Source organism: Indicator indicator, chromosome 1 (genome assembly GCF_027791375.1).
Source record: "Indicator indicator isolate 239-I01 chromosome 1, UM_Iind_1.1, whole genome shotgun sequence".
In the NCBI taxonomy this organism is placed as follows: domain Eukaryota; kingdom Metazoa; phylum Chordata; class Aves; order Piciformes; family Indicatoridae; genus Indicator; species Indicator indicator.
In genome coordinates, this window is record NC_072010.1 from 27,860,722 (window position 1) to 27,879,156 (window position 18,435).

Here is an 18,435-nt window from a genome sequence, read left to right on the forward strand (position 1 = left end):
ATTTTCATCCCCGTGCTGCATCTGACCTACTCACCCAGGCTTTTCTTGTAGTAAATGGAGATAGAGAGGCTTTCAGAGCATTATTCATCTTATTCTAAAGTAGATACCTAAGGTAGGTCAGATGAATTGCAAATTAAAGTACCTTTTCTTTCCACTAATAACAAAAGAAGCCTGGAATGATGAGCACAAAAGTGCCCTCTCTGTAGGCATCTGATGTTAGGTGTAATGAGAGCTTTCATTTACATCAGATTCAGAGCTATCCTGTGGGAGTGTGCTCATTTGAAGTGAATTGATGTTTTTGTGAAGTGAACAGTAAGAAAAGCTACCCAAAGAATTTATTTTTTCCTTCCTGCAATTTGTCTGATTTCCAGTGCTGAGATCCAGGGAGTAGAATTGTCAGTCATTAGATTGGGCAGTAACATGTTCTTCCTTCCATCAGGTCCTTTGCTAGTCTAGCTTTACTGGGAAGGACATAAGGTGTCTCAAAACTGCTCTGTAGCCTGGCATTTCCGGTAAGGGGGAGAAGCACTCTTTGATTGTCAAAAGCTTACAATCTACCTCCAGTGCTTCCTGAGAAGATAGAGCACTAATTTACCTGCCTATACATACTGGTTTACATCTTCCTTAAAACAAACAGACAAAAAAAGGCCACATGATCTTTATGGTATATCACTTCTTGTCTGTCTCCCAAACCTTTATATAAAACCAGTAACAACAGTGAAGTCATGGTGGATGGTCTATGACCTGTGAAATTTTATTTTGTAGAGATCTGTAAGGATTCAGTTATCTATGCATATGCCTTGGAAGTTTTTTCACTAGATTTTATACACACACTTTTCTCCTTGGTTTCAGGTCTGAGAAAGAAACATACATGCTTCTCAGCTGAAAACTTCACCACTGAGGCTGAGAAATCCTGATATATACATAGAAAAGCAGATATTTAAGAAAATTCTCAGACAGTAAGAAACTTAAGAAATATATTAAGTTGAAGTAATAGAGGAAATTTAACTTCCACAAATCCAAAATAATTCATTAGATGAAATAATGTAAGTTTTCTGGGGCATTTAAAATGGGGTCTGAACTAATACTCACCACCCAGGAAAACATTTTGCTGTATTCATTGCTGACCTCTGATCGGTCGACAGTAAGGGGCATAAAAGCAAATCCTAAACTAGATGTGTGATGCAGTATAACACATTACAGAGATTAAGGTTGTTATATAAATGTATGGCCTGGAACACCACATGTAGAAATGGTCACTTGCTTTGTGAGGATTTTGCTTAATTTAAATGATTTCACAAACGAGGGACCCTATAGATATATCTATGATGTGTTTACTGCTCATTTGGACCTTCAGTGTGGAGTTTAATCCATAATGGGCCCTGAACAGACAGTCTAAAAAAGACAAAAAGTTTTGCAGGTTCTTAAGGCATGTACAAAAAGAGCATGTACAAAAGCCCAAGGGTAACCAGGAAATTTGCCATACGTGGAAATAGTACAAAGATACAAAGGGTTTGTTTGGGTACAAGGCTAATCACAGGCTACATTGCAAGCAGTCGTGCCCTGTAAGGGTCGCAGCATTGTTTGTAGACATACAGTGAGTATGGAAGGCCTGATGGTGACCCAGTTCAAAACCTGTGTGTGCTGTGGATCAAGAATGTGTACCAACCACATACAATTCATCCATTGTTTGAAAGTCTTTCAAATAAAGCTGCCAATTTTACTTCCCTTAAAATGGCTGGAAATACCATTAAAAATGCAAATACTAAGGTTATCTGGCTGCAAATACTGATTTAGCTATCAAAGGCAATTGGCAGGATCTCCCTAGATGCTGTTGTGTAGCTCCTGGTGGGGATCTTGATTTACCTGCTTAATTGCAGATTTATGTGGTGTAGCAAGAGTAATCTTTATGGTGGGTGAGATACTGGTGGCCTCTGACCCCATCCCTCATTATTTGGTGAGTGTGTGTTTGCTAATTGAGATGTTAATGGCAAATAGCTTTTATTTTAAGACAAAGTTTTGTAACTAACTGATTTAAAGAGTAGGGGAGGCAGCTGCACATGCTGTATGCTCTATCATTAAGTGGGTCCAGAAACTCTTACTGCAAAACACAATTTTTTCCTCTCTATTTTCTGCCCATTTGGCTAAACATTCCTCTTGGAGGACTTTCAATTTCAGTCAAATTTTCAGTTATGAATCTGGCTTTCTAAGTCACTTCTGACAGGGACATTATAACGATGACCAGTGTTTTGAAACTGATAGTTAAGTGTTTTTCCTTGCTTGTAAACAAGCCACTCAGAAAACTCAAAGGTCACAGCATCAGCATTTGAACATGCTGCAACACCTGTGCTTTGGATTCCTTTCCATATCAGAGCATTGAAGAGAGCTGCATCACATGCAAACCTGAGAATGCTTAAGAACAAAGAATAGGAAACATAGTAAGTGTTTGACATCACTAACTGGATGTGAAAAGAGAGGGATGCTGCTTCTTGTCCTCTTCATAATCTTGAGGCTTAGTTCTCATTTACTTTCCATGCTGTGGCTGTCTAACATAAAGGCCAGGAGTTTATAGTCACAGGAAAATGTGTATTTGGCAGTGATACTGTTTGAATTATAATTTGATGAGATTGCCTGTGTGGGATGGTTTTGTTATGACAACTGAAGCTACAAAGATTAGATAAAATTTTTCTTATAAAGCAGGAGAGAGAAAATTACAGTGACGGGCATCTTAAGTTCTTAAACAACAGTTTCTTCGGCCTTTGATATACAATTTTAACAGTTACCAAAGGTCAGCACATAGATGGCAGGATCATCTTTCAACAGAATTTGTTTCAGTTTTTGAAACGTACCATAATATCCTGAATCATTAAAAACATTCAATCTGGGGATACCTGACAGCTTGTTTGACTGAAGTTCTGTACCTAGTTTAACAATCTTTACCATGGAAAGTGACTGTATACTATATAAAATGCACATTATGCCATATTTACAGCATTGGTGTGCATAAAAATATTTAGTTGATAGAAAAGAGCTCTGTTAATAGGCAAAAAGCAACGATTTGGTTGATATAAATTCAAATAATTCTAAATATTATTACTAAGTATAATTCTCTGTCTGTGCACAATTACTACACTGTTATCAATAATTCAATTTACTCACCCACAGACAAACATAACTTCCTTCCATAACACCAGCAGCCACCCAAACCACATAAAAAAGATAGCAACACACATATAGATATTGTTGCAATTGTTATGAGAAGAAAAATAGCATGCTCATGTTATTAAAGCCTCTTGGCCACTGAGGTCACTCCTTTAGAGAAAAATGACTGGCTTTTGAATGAATTGTCTTAATATGGTGAAATTACTTGGTGCAATAGTCTCACCCCATTCAGTTAAAACCAAAACACATGCAGAAAAAGATTAACCAGTGTACCCCCATGATGGAGGAACATCACCCTCTGAATGAAATTTTGGCAATGCATGACTTCATTTTACAGGAACTGGGCAACTTCTCTCTCAAGTTATTGTAGAGATTTATCATAAGAAAATTTATTTTGGGCAAATATTCTTAATTTTCTGTCTCTGTGGCAGGCCAAGAGAGAAGATAGGCTTATGTGGTCAAAGGCTTTTCTATGTTTCTCCAGTAATTTCTACTAAAAGTTACTACCTTTAGGTACAAGTCTTCTGTTGCTTTTTTAAAGGGGTAACAAATCATAATGGCTGGAACAGTGACACTGTCACTGAAAGACACCAAACTGTAGTCAGTAGAGAGAAATGGACTACTTCAAAAAGTTTCACCTCAGCTACCTTTAACATCTGTGGTAGAATTAAATGAATTTTAACTCCTACTTTTTAACTTCATACTTCTTAATGTAGAAATCAGATAGGGACTCATAAACAATTGTCACAAAAAATAAAATTTGATTCTCTCTCCATTTCTATCTAGCTGAGACCATTGTGCCATCAGCTGAATAACCTTTCCTCTAGAATCAACCAAGTGATCTTTAAGCCATTAATGTTTTCCACAGACTACACTAATAAAATGCCTGTATTGGAAACATCAAAATGTACACAAGCCACAGTGCAAAACAGATTTATTGAGAAGCCATTATCCATCCTTTATGAAAGTATAAAAACAGGAATAGAGAGGAAGGGAAAGAAACCTCTGTTGCAATATTTTGTAACAAGAGGCATGTATACCTAAAACAAACAAACAAACAAAAAAAACAAACACCAAAAAAACCCAGCAAAGTTGCATATGGTGTAACTACAAGAAAACAAATATTTTAAGACTGTTAGTGGAGCAGGAGGATGTAAATAGCTTCACCTGAATCTGATCTCTTAGCCACTAAGTTATTTCCATTCTCTTTGCTTTTTCAAATAAAGTCAGGAATGTTTCCCTACTTGTTAATAAAATACAAGCTCTTCACTGTACTGGAATTTCCATGATCTGTAATTAAAACATGGCAATATAAATTAGACAACTAGTATAGACACAGTTTAAAACCACAGAAAAAAACCCAAAACAAACAAGCAAAAAAAAAAAAAAAAAACCCAATGCAAAACAACAACAACAATAAATCCAACAAAAATCACAGACACAAAAAAAACCCAAGCCCCCATAAAAACCCAACCAAACAAATCAGCACTTCAGATAAATGTATAAATATGGAAGACTTGAATGTGTTGACCTTCCCCAGTATTTACCTGTAAATAATAAATTTCTTACCAATAATCCCTTGCTGATACATAATTTCAGTTATAATCCATATAAATATAGTCTATGGCAATACATACCCATAACAACATGTACCTGTTATGGATTGCATATTGAGAGCAACTTGTCATTGTCACCAGTGACAACATTTGGCCATTTCCCATCAAGAACATTTCCAGCCACCTACCACTTTCATCCAGGGGAAATCTTGCAAGAGACTCAATAATTTTTGAAAACAGCTGCGTTGCTTTGTTGCCTTTATTGCACATCAAAGAACATGTGTGTGTACATTAGAAAGTAACGTTGCAGGTTCCATAACTTCAAAGAGTCTAAACAGGGGACATAAACCATAGGCAAGGAAGTTTGTTGGAACAACTTATTTACACTAGTAAATTACCAAGTCTTTTCTCATTGTTAGTAGGAGATCAAGAAGTTGTATTTTGGCTTTGAAACAAAAAGAGTGATCAAAAGACAGAGAGGAAATAAATGTAAAGGAAAACACATTTCTTCCGATGAGATCTAAGGTGGGAAAGCCCTTGAAGAAAGTTGACTTGAAAAGTAGGTTTTCAAAGAACCAAGGTTGAAGTAAAAATAGTGCTTAGAGATACCTGGAGGGTGAGCAGGGCACTGGTGCTAGGTAAGTGAAAACAATTTCTGGGGCAGCAGCAGGAATATCCTAAGACAATGTTCTAAAAAGAGCTTTAGAAACATGGAGGGTGATTTTGGTTTGGGGTTTGGAGTGAATGCTGCCTAGGTCATATTTACTACAGGTACATGAAATGTAGCAACCAGCGTTATACTCATCCCAGCATCAACAGAAAATAATTTTGAGAACCAGTGATATAAGGGTTTCACAAGCCAAGGAATTAAACCTTATCCTGAGAGAAGGGAGTAAAGTTTCTTGACACTATGAGGTAAAGATTTACCTGAGGCAAAGGGAAATAAAGCTATTGATGCAAGCTTTAGCAGTGTTAGACCTTTCAGGAATATCTTTGCCTGCAAAACAGCAGATATTTGGACCAAAACAGTCATGAAAGATATGGAGAACAAGTTCAAGACAATGCCACATTTACAGAGGTGGTGTAATGAGTGTCTCAGGAAGAAGAGAGAGCATACTTGAGTCAGCTATCTGCCTCTTGAGATACTTGACATTAAAACCAAATATAACTGAAAGTCACTGTTTAGCAATATTTGTGCATATATCCATGCCGAAAAAAACCCCAACCAACCAACCAACCAAAACCTTACACCTGTTCATTTATAAATAGCAACTTGCACAATAATTCACTAATGAAGAGAAGAAAAAGTGACTATGGAAGCAATAGAAAGATTGATGGTTAAATAAAGCTACAGAGAGGTAACCAGGACACTCATCTGTCTTATTTAACGTTTTCAAATTTTTACTCTGTTTCAACAGACTATTTGTATAGGATTGTTCTTTGTTCTTTCAGAACCAAAACATCTGTCATGTTGTACATGATGACAGTTTTCTCTGTGTTGCAGCAGGTACTGTACATCTTGCTTTTTACTTGGTCTTCTGAGTGGTATTAGCAATATTCCTTAAAAAAATGGCAAGTGATCAAATGCTCATGTATCTCATCTGCAGTTTCCATCCTCCTAGTTTCCTTGGTAAGATAATTAATGTGCTTTGGCAAGAGACGGCATATCTTTGTGACTTGTAAGTTATTGTGCTATTTGGAAAATGTTTTAAAAAAATCTGGCAGCTTTATGCCCTATTTAGTCTCCTTTCCCACACTTTAATCATCACAATTATTTTTAATTTTTATTAATTTATTTCACAATAATGTCTGGAATTAATTCCATTTTTCAGCACAAAACTACAAAAAATAATGCAATAACAAAAACAAGGCTTTGCTACCACTAGGTTGTTAAGATTATAGTATATCAACAGAGGGCAGTCTTTGATAACTAAATTTATATGTAGACTTGGTGAACAGTAAGCTTCTGTTTGTTTTATACAGGAACTATGAGTTGTATACGTTTCAATAAAGAATATAAACCTGTGAGCCATCATCAAAAGCTGAAGCCTGATGCCTCAGAAGATGTTGCATTTAAAATGAGAATAGATTTGCATTCCTTTTGAATAGATTTGCATTCATTTTTAAATAAACAAATGTATTAAAATATAGATTTATCCTGCTGAACTTCACAAGTGATTTATTTCAGAAGAAACACTTGTCGCCAGATTTCCATGAACACACTTTTATTTATAAATACTTTGTTACATGAGCAGGTTTTCCTTGTCTTAAACTTCTGTTTCTGTTTTCTGTTTGGTATTCTGACTCAGAAATACAATGCAGTCATGTGGAAGAGCTGCAAGCTTTCCTGCAAAGATATTCAGATTGTTTTTCCCCCTGGTCAAATACCAGTCACTTTCTTCACCACAAATTTAGTTAAAAAGATCAATGGGGCTGTTTCTGGGCCCAATTATGATTTGTTACACTGACTTCAGAGACAAGTGGTAGGATTTGGCTTTACATCTATGTCATTAGGGCAGAGTCTGTCTAATATGAATTTTCCTCTATGATTTAAACACAAGTGTTGGCACAAGCCAACCAATCAACAGGCCAAGGAACATCCTTTCAAAATTCTTACCAATTCTATAATCTGAAGCAATTTTTATTTTATGTTGAGATATTTAAAAAAAAAAAGAAAAAACTCATCTTGCACTTTGTACTTGGACTGTAGTTCATGGGCTTGTTTAATAAGACAGAAACTGCAAAAAATAAAGAGGATTCCTAATGTTTGTATGTGGAGATGTAGTACTTGATGATGGAGATAACAGAATTCAAAGAATCTGACCCTGTATCCACTGAAAATAAGAAATTTTTGTATCACAATTGAGTCAATCCCATTCCTTCACTATTTTTCTCATGAATTATTATTTTTTTAATTTAGTAAGATAAATCTTTAAAAAAATTATTTGTTGGAATGCCCTTCTCCATTCGCTTTCAACAGAGGTATTTCAAAAGCTATTCCTTCATCTACCTGATTTGTTCAACTCTCTTTACCAATTGAAAAGAAACATTCCAGGTATGATCTCTTGACAAACACCACAACAAATATTGGACTGAGCTTAACGGAGAAGAGATTGCTTTGTCACAAATGTGGTTCAAAATACATCATCATTAAATAGAACATATTTTAAAGGTACATGTTTATCTGCTATCCCTAACAGTCCAAGAACATTAAAAAGTAAAACAAAATAGTGCACTTTCCAGTTTTTTCCTTTCTGCTAGAGCAAATAAAATAAATAATAATTTTAAAAGTCGGAGGTTTTTTAAAGTGATTTATTACACATTTCCACAAAGTTTCTCTGTGTACACATGGTTTAAGTGGCAAACTCTGCCAAAGGAAATTTGTTTTGTAAGAAAGGAAAATCTTCCTCCCTTGAAATGAATAAACATGAAGATTTCTACTGAACCAAACTTAGATGGCACACATTTCCTTACAGGTTAAGATCTTCACACCTATGCAGGCAGATATGCCTTCAAATCACCGTGATGCTACCTCAAAACTCTGTGCTAGGTCATTTGGTTTTGGATTGGCTTTGTTTGGTTAGTTGGTTTGTTTTGGTTTTTTGTTGGTTAGTTGTTGGGTTTTGTGTGTTTTGTGTGGTTTTGTTTGTTTGTTTAACATATTTATTTGTTTTAAAACAGAATCCATGACTTGACCATGGACCATTATATCTTGCAATTCTAGTCACTCCATCCTAAATATTGTCATCTCTGGCAAAAGTAGATATTCACACTATATTTGTGAAACTCTGGAAACCCTTGGTCTTGGGACTCAATATTTTCTACTCAATTATCTTCCTGAAAGCTTAGAAATAAGACATTAACTTGCTGAAATCCAAGGTGAACACTTCGTTATGGTGGAAAAATAGTATTGGTCTTGCTTAATTTATTAGATATTTAACTACTAGAATTACAACCTCCTGCAGCAGCATCCCAGTCCAGAATTCATCAGACTTAAGAGAGTAGCTTCCTGCAGTTTTCCACAGGCATGTCAACAATAGAATATAAAAATGTCTCAGAAACTACTAATCCAGTGTTCTAGAACAAGAGTCCACTGGCATCTTCCCACCCCAAACCAAGATGAATGTTGGAATGTATATGTATATGTATATGTATACGTGGCTGACTGTACCCACACCTGATATTCCACAATCATGTTTTCCATACAGAGAATAAGGTCACATGTGTTAATGTAGCTCTGCCACCAAAAGATTATTTTAAAAGAAGGCATCACAAATTTACACAGTCGTTTCCCAAAAGCCTTGAGTCGTCCTTGAATCTGCCCCTCCTTAGCAAATTTTCGCTTTTCTATTCTTAGAAATGTTTTGGAAAACTGACTGTGGATCAGTGTCATTAACAAGTAAGAATTTTAGCAGCTGTGAGAACAAACGAATAAAAAGTCTGAGACTGCTACAAGGAATTTTAAAAGGAAAGTAACTCCAGCAAGCTCAGGCTCTTATTAATATACTTTTAACTTCAGACACAAGATGGCAGAAATGCCATAAAGCTTTTTATTCACCTACTGCTGTGACTAGTCACCTCTGAGGAATGAAACTGGGTATTAACTAATGCGGCTTGCCCCGGAGATACTTGTCCGTTTTCGTCCTAGCGCGAAGGCAGGCGGTGCCGGCCGGCAGGTCTCCACACCGACACCCCGAGGCGCACGCCGCCCCCACGATTCTCCTCGCCTGACCAGCCCTGGTTTCCCTCCAGGCACCTTTCTCTCCACCGCATCCCCGGTTAACCTGGCTCGGCTACCGTGCAGCAGCTCTCCTGCAGCCGACAGGAACCGAGCAGGGCTGCTGCCGCCCCGCGCTCACCTGTCGCCCCCTATCCTGAATGGAAAGGAAAGGCAACCTCCATCCCTCCCCAGCAGCAACTCAGTCACAACCCCGCTCTAGCTGTGCCCCAAGGAGCTAGGATTTAAGGCGAGAACGCGGACGCTTAGCCCAGAGAAGGAGGGGAGCGGCGGTGCGCTCCCGCTGCCTCCCGGGGCCACAGAAGTGCACTCCTCCGCTGTGGGCAAAGCAGTACCGCCCTTCCCCCGGCATGAGGACTCCGGGAGGTCCCTGACACTTTTCCCGCGGTGGCTGCCGGCAAGGAGAGTTGCACCGTCAGGGTGATCCATGACCCCCCTTGCCTTCCGCTTCTTCCCGTTCCCTCTGGAACCTGGCCCGCAGCTTTCTCTCCTTCTCCTGAAGAACCTGTTGAGGAGGCGGGAAGGAGAGGCTGTCCCCACCGTAGTTTGCAAGATTGGCAAACTGCTCTGTCCAATCGTGCCAGAACAGCCTCGTCCCCCGTGGGTTCTCATTGGCCTCTCGGAGGCGCAGGGCGGAGTTTCGTATCTCCCCTCCCGAGCGGGCGCGCTACCCTCAGAGCGCGGCGTGTACGTGGGGTGAGAGGGTTCTGAGGGGCCGCTCCGGCGGCAGGAGGGGAGTCGTCACTCGGTCCCTGAAACGTGCAGACGCCGTTGCCAAGGATTCCCAGTGCTCGCTCCGCCGGCAAGGACCATGCAGGATCTCTCCGGCGTACCACGGCGGATGCTGGCTGGCTTGCTACTGCTGGCCGGCTGTGTCTGGATAGGGGCGCCGGAACCACCGCCAGGCAGCGCCGCGATCTCCTCACCGTGGGCACCGGAGGCGGCCCCTGTCGTGGTGGCGAACCGCGGGCTGCGAGTGCCCCTGGGCCGCTCCGCCTGGCTGGACCCCACGCGGGACTTGGTGCTGCAGGTGCAGCCGGGGGACCGGTGCCACCTCACCGTGCTGGACGAGGACCCGCTGTGGCTGCGCCCGGGCCGCCTGAGCCCCAGGCGCTTCCCCTGCGACTTCGGGGCCCGCGAGGTGCAGTACTCACACCTGGGCGGCCGCAGCCCCGCGCGGGACCGGGTCCGCCTGCAGCTACGGTACGACTCGCCGAGCCGCGCCATGGTGCTGCCCCTGGTGCTGGAGGTGGAGGTGCTCTTCACCCAGCTGGAGATCGTCACCCGCAACCTGCCCCTCACGGTGGAGCGCCTGCGGGGCACCAGCAATCCACTGGATGCCCGCAGCCTGGAGTTCGCCTTCGAGCCGAGCAGGCAGCGCTGCCGGGTGGGCCTGCTGCCGCTGCTGGCCGGGTTGCCCCGCTACGGAGAGATCCTCAACTACCCCCCGGCGGCGGCGGTGGCGGTGGCGGCAGCCGCTGGTGAGGCGGCGGGGAGCGGCCCGGTGCCCAGTTCGATGTGGGACTGCGAGGAGTTTCTGCGCCTGGGGCTGCGCTACAGGCACACAGCAGCCGGAGGCTCTCCCAACCGTGACCTAGTGCCGCTGGTGGCCGAGCTGCGGGAGGCAGTGGGCAGTGGGGCACTGCTGAAGCGTGAGTACTTCCAGGTGCTGGTGCGGATCCGGGCAGGGACTGAGAATGTGGCCCCTAAACCCAGCTTCATGGCCATGCTCATGATGGAGGTGGACCAGTTTGTCCTCACTGCTCTTACCCCTGACATGCTGGCAGCTGAGGATGTTGAGTCACCACCAGACCTGCTGCTCTTCAACATCACCTCTCCTTTTGGCCCAGGCCAGGGCCACATGGTCAGCACAGATGACCGGAGCTTGCCTGTCTCCTCCTTCAGCCAACGAGATGTGAGGGAACTGCGCATCGCCTACCAGCCACCCATGGAGGACTCCGATCGGGAACGTCTCTTTGAGCTTGAGCTGGAAGTGTTGGACCCAGAAGGTGCTGCCTCAGAGCCCTTTGCCTTTGTCATTGTGGTGAAGCCCATGAACACTCTGGCCCCTGTGGTGACCCGCAACACTGGCCTTGTGCTTTATGAGGGGCAGTCACGGCCTCTCTCAGGCCCTGGTCCCAGTCCTAACTTAGTGATCAGTGATGAGGATGACCTTGAGCAGGTGCGGGTGAGTGTGGTGGCAGGGCTGAGACATGGCCACCTCACTCTACTGGAGGACACTTCAGCACCTGCTGCCCCTCGTAAACACTTCACGGTGGCTGAGCTGGCAGCAGGCCGGGTCATTTATCAGCATGATGGCAGTGAGTCTCCACTCAGTGACAACCTCGTGCTGCGGCTGGAAGATGGTGGCTCTCGCCACACTGTCGAGTTCCTTTTCCCCATTACCCTGGTGCCCACTGATGACCAACCACCTCTACTCAATGCTAACACAGGGCTGGCCATGGCTGAGGGTGAAACAGTGCCCATCACCACCCGTGCTCTTAGTGCCACTGACATTGACTCACAGGATGCTATCTTGCTCTTCACAGTGCAGTCTGGCCCCACAGCTGGGCAGCTCCTCCTCCGTCAAGCACAACCACCTCCTGGCTGGGAAGAGGAAGAAGATGAGGGCTTTTCTTGGAGGAGAGTGCCAGGTTTAGCTGGGAGCTCCCTGATTTATGAAAAGCCAGTGAGAGAGTGGCTGCAGCAGGACATTGTGGAAGGGCGTCTCTATTACCACCACTTTGGGCCTCACAGCCCTGGTCCAGGGGTTGTGTTGGACCAGTTTGTCTTCAGAGTCCAGGATGACAATGACCCACCCAACCGCTCCGGGCCACAAACTTTTGTGATCCGGGTACATCCTGTGGACAGATTAGCCCCAGAGCTGCATAGTAGCAGCAGCCTACACTTAATCGTTGCAGAACAGCAGGTAACCCCACTGCGGAGGAAGCACTTGTGTTACACAGATCAGGATTCAGGGGACCGTGAACTCCACTACACAATAACTCAGCCCCCCACTGACACTGACACTAATCACCCTCCAGATATATATGGAGCCCGCCTTGGATCCCTTGTGCTGACTGAGGATCACTCTGTGGAAGTTACCCACTTCACCCAAGCCCAGATCAATCATCACAAGATCTCGTACCGTCCCCCGCAGGAAGAACTGGGGGTGGCCCCTCATTTGATTCAGTTTCAGTATCAAGTGCAAGATGCAGCTGGCAATGCAGCCAAAGGGACTTTCACCATATACCTGCAGCCTGTGGATAACCAGCCTCCTGAAATCACTAATACTGGCTTTACTTTGCCTGAAGGAGGCAGCCACGTCCTTAGATCAACTGAGCTAGATGCCAGTGACACAGACACTGAACTTGCCCGCCTGAGATTTATCCTTACCCAGGCTCCTCGGTATGGCCAGTTGCAGCTTTCTGGGTACAGTTTGATTCCAGGAGGTGTCTTTGGCCTGGAGGATATCAGACAAGGGAGGGTGGTGTATGTGCACAGTGGGGCAGAGGCCAACAGTGATGTCTGCAGGCTTGATGTGAGTGATGGCGTTCATTTTGTGCCCATCACACTGAAAATGAACGTGCACCCAGTTGATGATGAGGTTCCTAGTCTACGGCTGCCTCCGGGCACTCTTGGTTCCTACCTGGATGTGCTGGAGAATGGTGTTGCTGAAATCACAGCTAATGTCATTCAAGGCACAGATGAGGATACAGATGACTTAATGTTGACCTTTATTGTAGAGGATCCTCCTCAGCATGGAAGCATCCTGGTCCAAGGGGTGCCTGCAGAGAGATTTTCCCAGAGAGATCTGCTGGATGGTGCTGTGGTATATGCTCATACAGGTGGTGAAATAGGCCTTTTGCCCAAAGAAGATACCTTCAACCTTACTTTGTCTGACCTCTCTGAAGAGTGGAGCATCAGGGGCAATGTTGTTCAAGGAGTTTCTGTTTTGGTGACCATTCTTCCTGTTGACAGTCAAGCTCCTCAGATTTTTGTGGGGGAGCAGTTTATGGTAATGGAAGGTGACAAACAGCTCATTACTCCTGCTAACCTCAGGGCTGAAGATGTAGATACTCCTAGTGATGATATACTCTGCACCATTGTTGCTCAGCCCACCTCTGGGTATGTAGAGAACATCTCTCCGGCCCCGGGATCTGAAAAATCCAGAGCAGGTATAGCTATAAGTGCTTTTACCTTGAAAGACCTCCGTCAACGGCATATTTTTTATGTTCAAAGTATACATAAGGGTGTAGAACCTGTTGAAGACAGATTTGCTTTCCGCTGTTCTGATGGCATTAACTTTTCCCAGAGACATTTTTTCCCCGTTGTCATTATGCCAATCAATGATGAAGAGCCTGAAATTTTTGTGCGAGAGTTTATTGTGATGGAAGGCATGAGCTTGGTTATTGATACCCCTATCCTCAATGCAGTTGATGCAGACATACCTGCTGATGAGTTAATGTTTACAATCACCAGGCTTCCCAGGCATGGCCACATTGTGAACCAGCTGGTCAACGGAACTGTCCTAGTGGAGAGCTTCACCTTGGATCAGATAACCGAGAGCTCTAACATACTCTACGAACATGATGACTCTGAGACAAAGGAGGACAGTTTTGAAGTGAAAGTCACAGATGGTAAACATACCATTAGGAAAATGGTATTCATCATAGTTATTCCTGTAGATGATGAGACACCCAGAATGGCTATCAATGATGGTTTGGAGATTGAAATAGGGGAAACTAGAACTATTCATAACAGAATATTGAAGGCTACTGACCTGGATTCTGAAGATAAAACCTTGACATACATTATAAGATATGGGCCAAGACAAGGCCTTTTACAGAGAATAAAGCCTTCAGGTGGAGTTGAGAATATCACCCTGGGGATGAACTTCACCCAAGATGAAGTGGATAGAAACTTAATTCGCTATGTGCATTTTGGCCAGGAAGGAGTTCGTGATCTTATCAAGTTTGATGTGACAGATGGAATCAATCCTCTGATTGATCGCTACTTTTATGTGACAATAGGTAGCACCGATATCGTCTTCCCAGATGTAATCAGCAAAGGAGTTTCTTTGAAAGAAGGAGGGAAGGTGACCCTTACTACTGATTTACTTAGTACCAGTGACCTGAATAGTCCAGATGAGAACTTAGTTTTCACTATTACTAGAGCACCTGTTCGCGGTCATCTTGAATGCACAGATCAGCCTGGGGTACCCATTTCCACTTTTACTCAGCTCCTTTTAGCAGGCAATAAAGTCTATTACATTCACACTTCAGAAGATGAGGTGAAAATGGATAGTTTCGAGTTTGAAGTGACCGATGGCTATAACCCTGTATTTCGTACTTTCAGAATTTCTATCAGTGATGTGGACAATAAGAAACCTGTTGTCACAATCCATAACCTGGTGGTGAGTGAAAATGAATATAAACTAATAACCCCGTTTGAACTGACTGCAGAAGACAGAGATACACCTGACACATTGCTAAAATTTATCATCACCCAAATACCGGTTCATGGTCAGATCATGTTCAATAACTCCAAACCAGTCACTACCTTCACTAAAAAAGATCTAAATGAAAATCTAATCAGCTACAGACACGATGGCACAGAATCAGTTGAGGATAGCTTCTCTTTCACTGTTACGGATGGCACTCATACTGACTTCTATGTCTTCCCCAACACTGTGTTTGAAACGAGGAAGCCTCAGACTATGAAGATTCGAATCATGGCTGTGGACAACAGCGTACCTCAAATTGTAATAAACAAAGGTGCTCAGACACTCCGTATTCTGGCCACAGGTCACATTGGGTTTCTGATTACCAACAAGGTGCTCAAAGTGGAAGACAGAGACAGTTTACATGTTACTCTTAAAATCAGAATCATGGAGGGTCCACGCCATGGCTTCCTGATCCACCTGGGGAAAGGCAACCATAGCATCAGCCAGTTTACCCAAGGTATTACAATACTCCATGCTTTATTTAGATCACTGAGAACACACTTTTTCATGCTAAACTCTTTAATAGTGGTCTTATTTATAATTACTTTATTATTTTTCATTTCAGTTTGTTAATGTATTGCATCTGTGACAGCTTTAAATAGGAAAGGGGGTCTACTGGATAAGCAAAGAATGAAGGAGTGTCTGTGCTTTGGAGAGTTTACAGTCCAAGTTACTGCAATTTGGACTTTTTATCAGTGATAGAAATTTGTGTAGCAGAATTAGGCTGCATATGGTTCCAGATCTTTAGAAGCTGAGTGCCTTCTTTAAACAGTTTTGTTTAGAAAATGCTACAGGAATGGCCTAGCTATTATTAACTAATGGTCATACTTCATCTAAGGTATCAGTTAGCTATATAGTCTCAACATATTTACACGTAAAAGTAAAGTAATTTCCCAAACATAGGGAAATAATAAATTGTGAGTGCATTTGTTGCTTTAATTACACAAACCTTAACCACAAAGTGTTTGTGGTAAATTAAAAAGTAATGTAAATGTTTTTAAATTATGTCAGTGGTACTTACTCTTTATATGGAACTAAAATACTAGATTGTATAAATAGGATGAAAACCACATGTGCCATGTGTTCTGAAATAAAGCCTCAATGCTAGGCTGTGAAGTAAATTAATTAAAGGGGGAGCATTAGATATGCTCCAGAGAATTTTCTGTGTTACTTTGCAATGAGTTAATAGCAGGCTAATTAACAATGAAATGTGGTTTCTTGGAACCTCCTACAGCTGTGGCGTGAGCAGACAGCACAACAGCATGGAGACTCCAAGTTATAAGGGCTCAGGCAAGCTGAGCTGTGTAGGTGGTAAGGCTGGAGATCAGCTCATAGTAGGCTGTATTCTGTTTCACAGAGCTCATACTGTAACCTTTGTTACAGTCTTGGTTGTAGTGATGTTCTCATCAGATATACAAGGTCTTGCAAAAGGGCCTGGTGAACTTTCTAATGTCTGGGGTGCCTTAAGTTTTTCAGTCTCGGTGTAAAAACAAGGATGACAATGGACTGAACGTCTAAGCTTTGTAAGGCTTCAGTAGTCAACTGCGAGTAGTATTAAGAGTACTGTTGTGAAAATAAGTGAGAAACAGAAGAGAATGGGAGTGACCAAATAAACAGATTATAATTTTTTTCTTCATATATTAAAGAATGTAGAATTATTGAGTGTATGTTCCTTGGAAGGCGACCACTGCCATAGCACAGTGATATTCCACTGTTTTGAGGGCAGGGGGGCGGGGGCACTGAGCTTAGGTACATACTCAGTTCTCTTTTATGCCATGTGGGCCAGGTGTACATTTGTCCAATGACAAAAATTAATTTATTACTTGTCTCTCAGTGGGCAGTTTGACATGTGCCATGTTCACTGGTCTTCATGCAGGCTTCCTCAATATCCTAGGGCTGCCTGAGCTGTGTGATAAGCATGTAAGCAGTATTCCTTAGGAAAAATTTGGGTTTAAAGCTAGTGAGAATCCCCAGAAAGTGATATAACTTCATGAGTTCCCTGACAGTATAGGCACAAGCGTTCTAATTTGTGTTGAGCTGAAGAGTGTTTTTAAGAAATAGACATTTCTGCAATAATTTCATGCTTTGACCTCTATAAGCAAACACCTCCTGAGCACCTGTGTTATTTCTGTGGTATCTCTTTTCTGAGCTTCCTGAAAGCTTTTTACAATGGTTTGTGGTTTATGAAGCAAACATAAAAATATCTTATGAATGCAGGGCCAAGCACTTAAGTGAGAAGAGGTGTCAAAAAGGCTGCATAAATGGACGAAATCATCAAGCTCACTTAGAAGATAATGCATCTGCTGAGGACAGGAAAAAGAGAACTAACTGGGAGTGAAAGTTATGGATGAAAGGGCATGGCCATTTTCCTCAGATGCCCTCATGTCTTTTGCAGCTTTGGCTATGGAAGAAGTTGTGGGTGGCAGGGAAACAAAAATTCATGATTGAACCTAGAAAGCTACAGTTTTGAAAAGTAATGTGATACACAGAAGTCTCATGTAGACCGAGCTTCATACTCAAAACTGTGTGTAGTTCACTGTTGTTTCTTACCTTGCAGGCCACTACAGTTACTGTACAAAGCACTGTCAAATCCAGAGTAGTGGATTTTGACACTGTCTCCCATAAAATCCTCGTAGGTAAGCTCAGGAAGTATGGGTTGGAAGAGTGTATTGTGATATAAAACAAAAACTGACTAAACAATAGAGCTCAGAGGGTTGTGATCAATGGTATAGAGTCCAGCTGGAGACCTGTAAGTGGCGATGTTCTCCAGGGGTCAGTACTGAATCCACTCTTACTCAACATCTTCATCAACAACCTGGATGAGGGGGTAGAGTGTACCCTCAGCAAGCTTGCTGAGATATGAAACTGGAAGGATTGGCTGACACACCAGAAGGCTGTGTGGCCATTCAGCAAGATCTGGACAGATGAGAGAACTGGGCAAAGGGGAACCTAATGAGGGTCAACAAGAGTAAGTGTAAAGTCCTGGAGAGGAGCAATACCTTGCACCAGTACAGGTTAGGGCTTTACCTGCTGGAAAGCAGCTCCATGGAGAAGGATCTTGGAGTCCTGGTGGACAGTAAGTTATCCATGGGACAGCAGTATGCCCTTTTGGCCAAGAAGGCCAGTGGTATCCTGGGATGCATTAAGAAGAGTTCAGCCAGCAGGTCAAGGGAGGTTCTTCTCTCCCTCTGCTTTGCTCTGGTGAAGCCATATTTCTGGGCTCCCCAGTTCAAGAGGGACAGAGATATACTAGAGAGAGTCCAATGAAGGGCTACCAGGCTGATTAAGGGACAGGAATATCTGTCCTATGAGGAAAAGCTGAAAGACTGGGGCTGTTTAGTGTGAAAAAGAGAAGACTGAGAGGGGATCTTCTTAATGTTTACAAATGTCTGAAGCATGAGTGTCAATAAGAAGGGGCCAGTCTCTCTTCACTTGTGCCCTGTTATAGGAAGAGGGGCAACAGATGCAAACTG

General features: G+C 42.7%; 1 protein-coding gene across 1 annotated transcript in view; it reads left to right on the forward strand.

The window, feature by feature from the left end:
* Positions 1 to 10,267: 10,267 nt before the first annotated feature.
* Positions 10,268 to 18,435, forward strand: part of FREM2 (FRAS1 related extracellular matrix 2) — a 129,299-nt gene continuing 121,131 nt past the window's right edge. The window contains exon 1 of the mRNA XM_054394198.1: positions 10,268 to 15,419. Coding sequence (XP_054250173.1) covers positions 10,268 to 15,419 — 5,152 coding nt within the window. The remainder of the gene's footprint in view (positions 15,420 to 18,435) is intronic.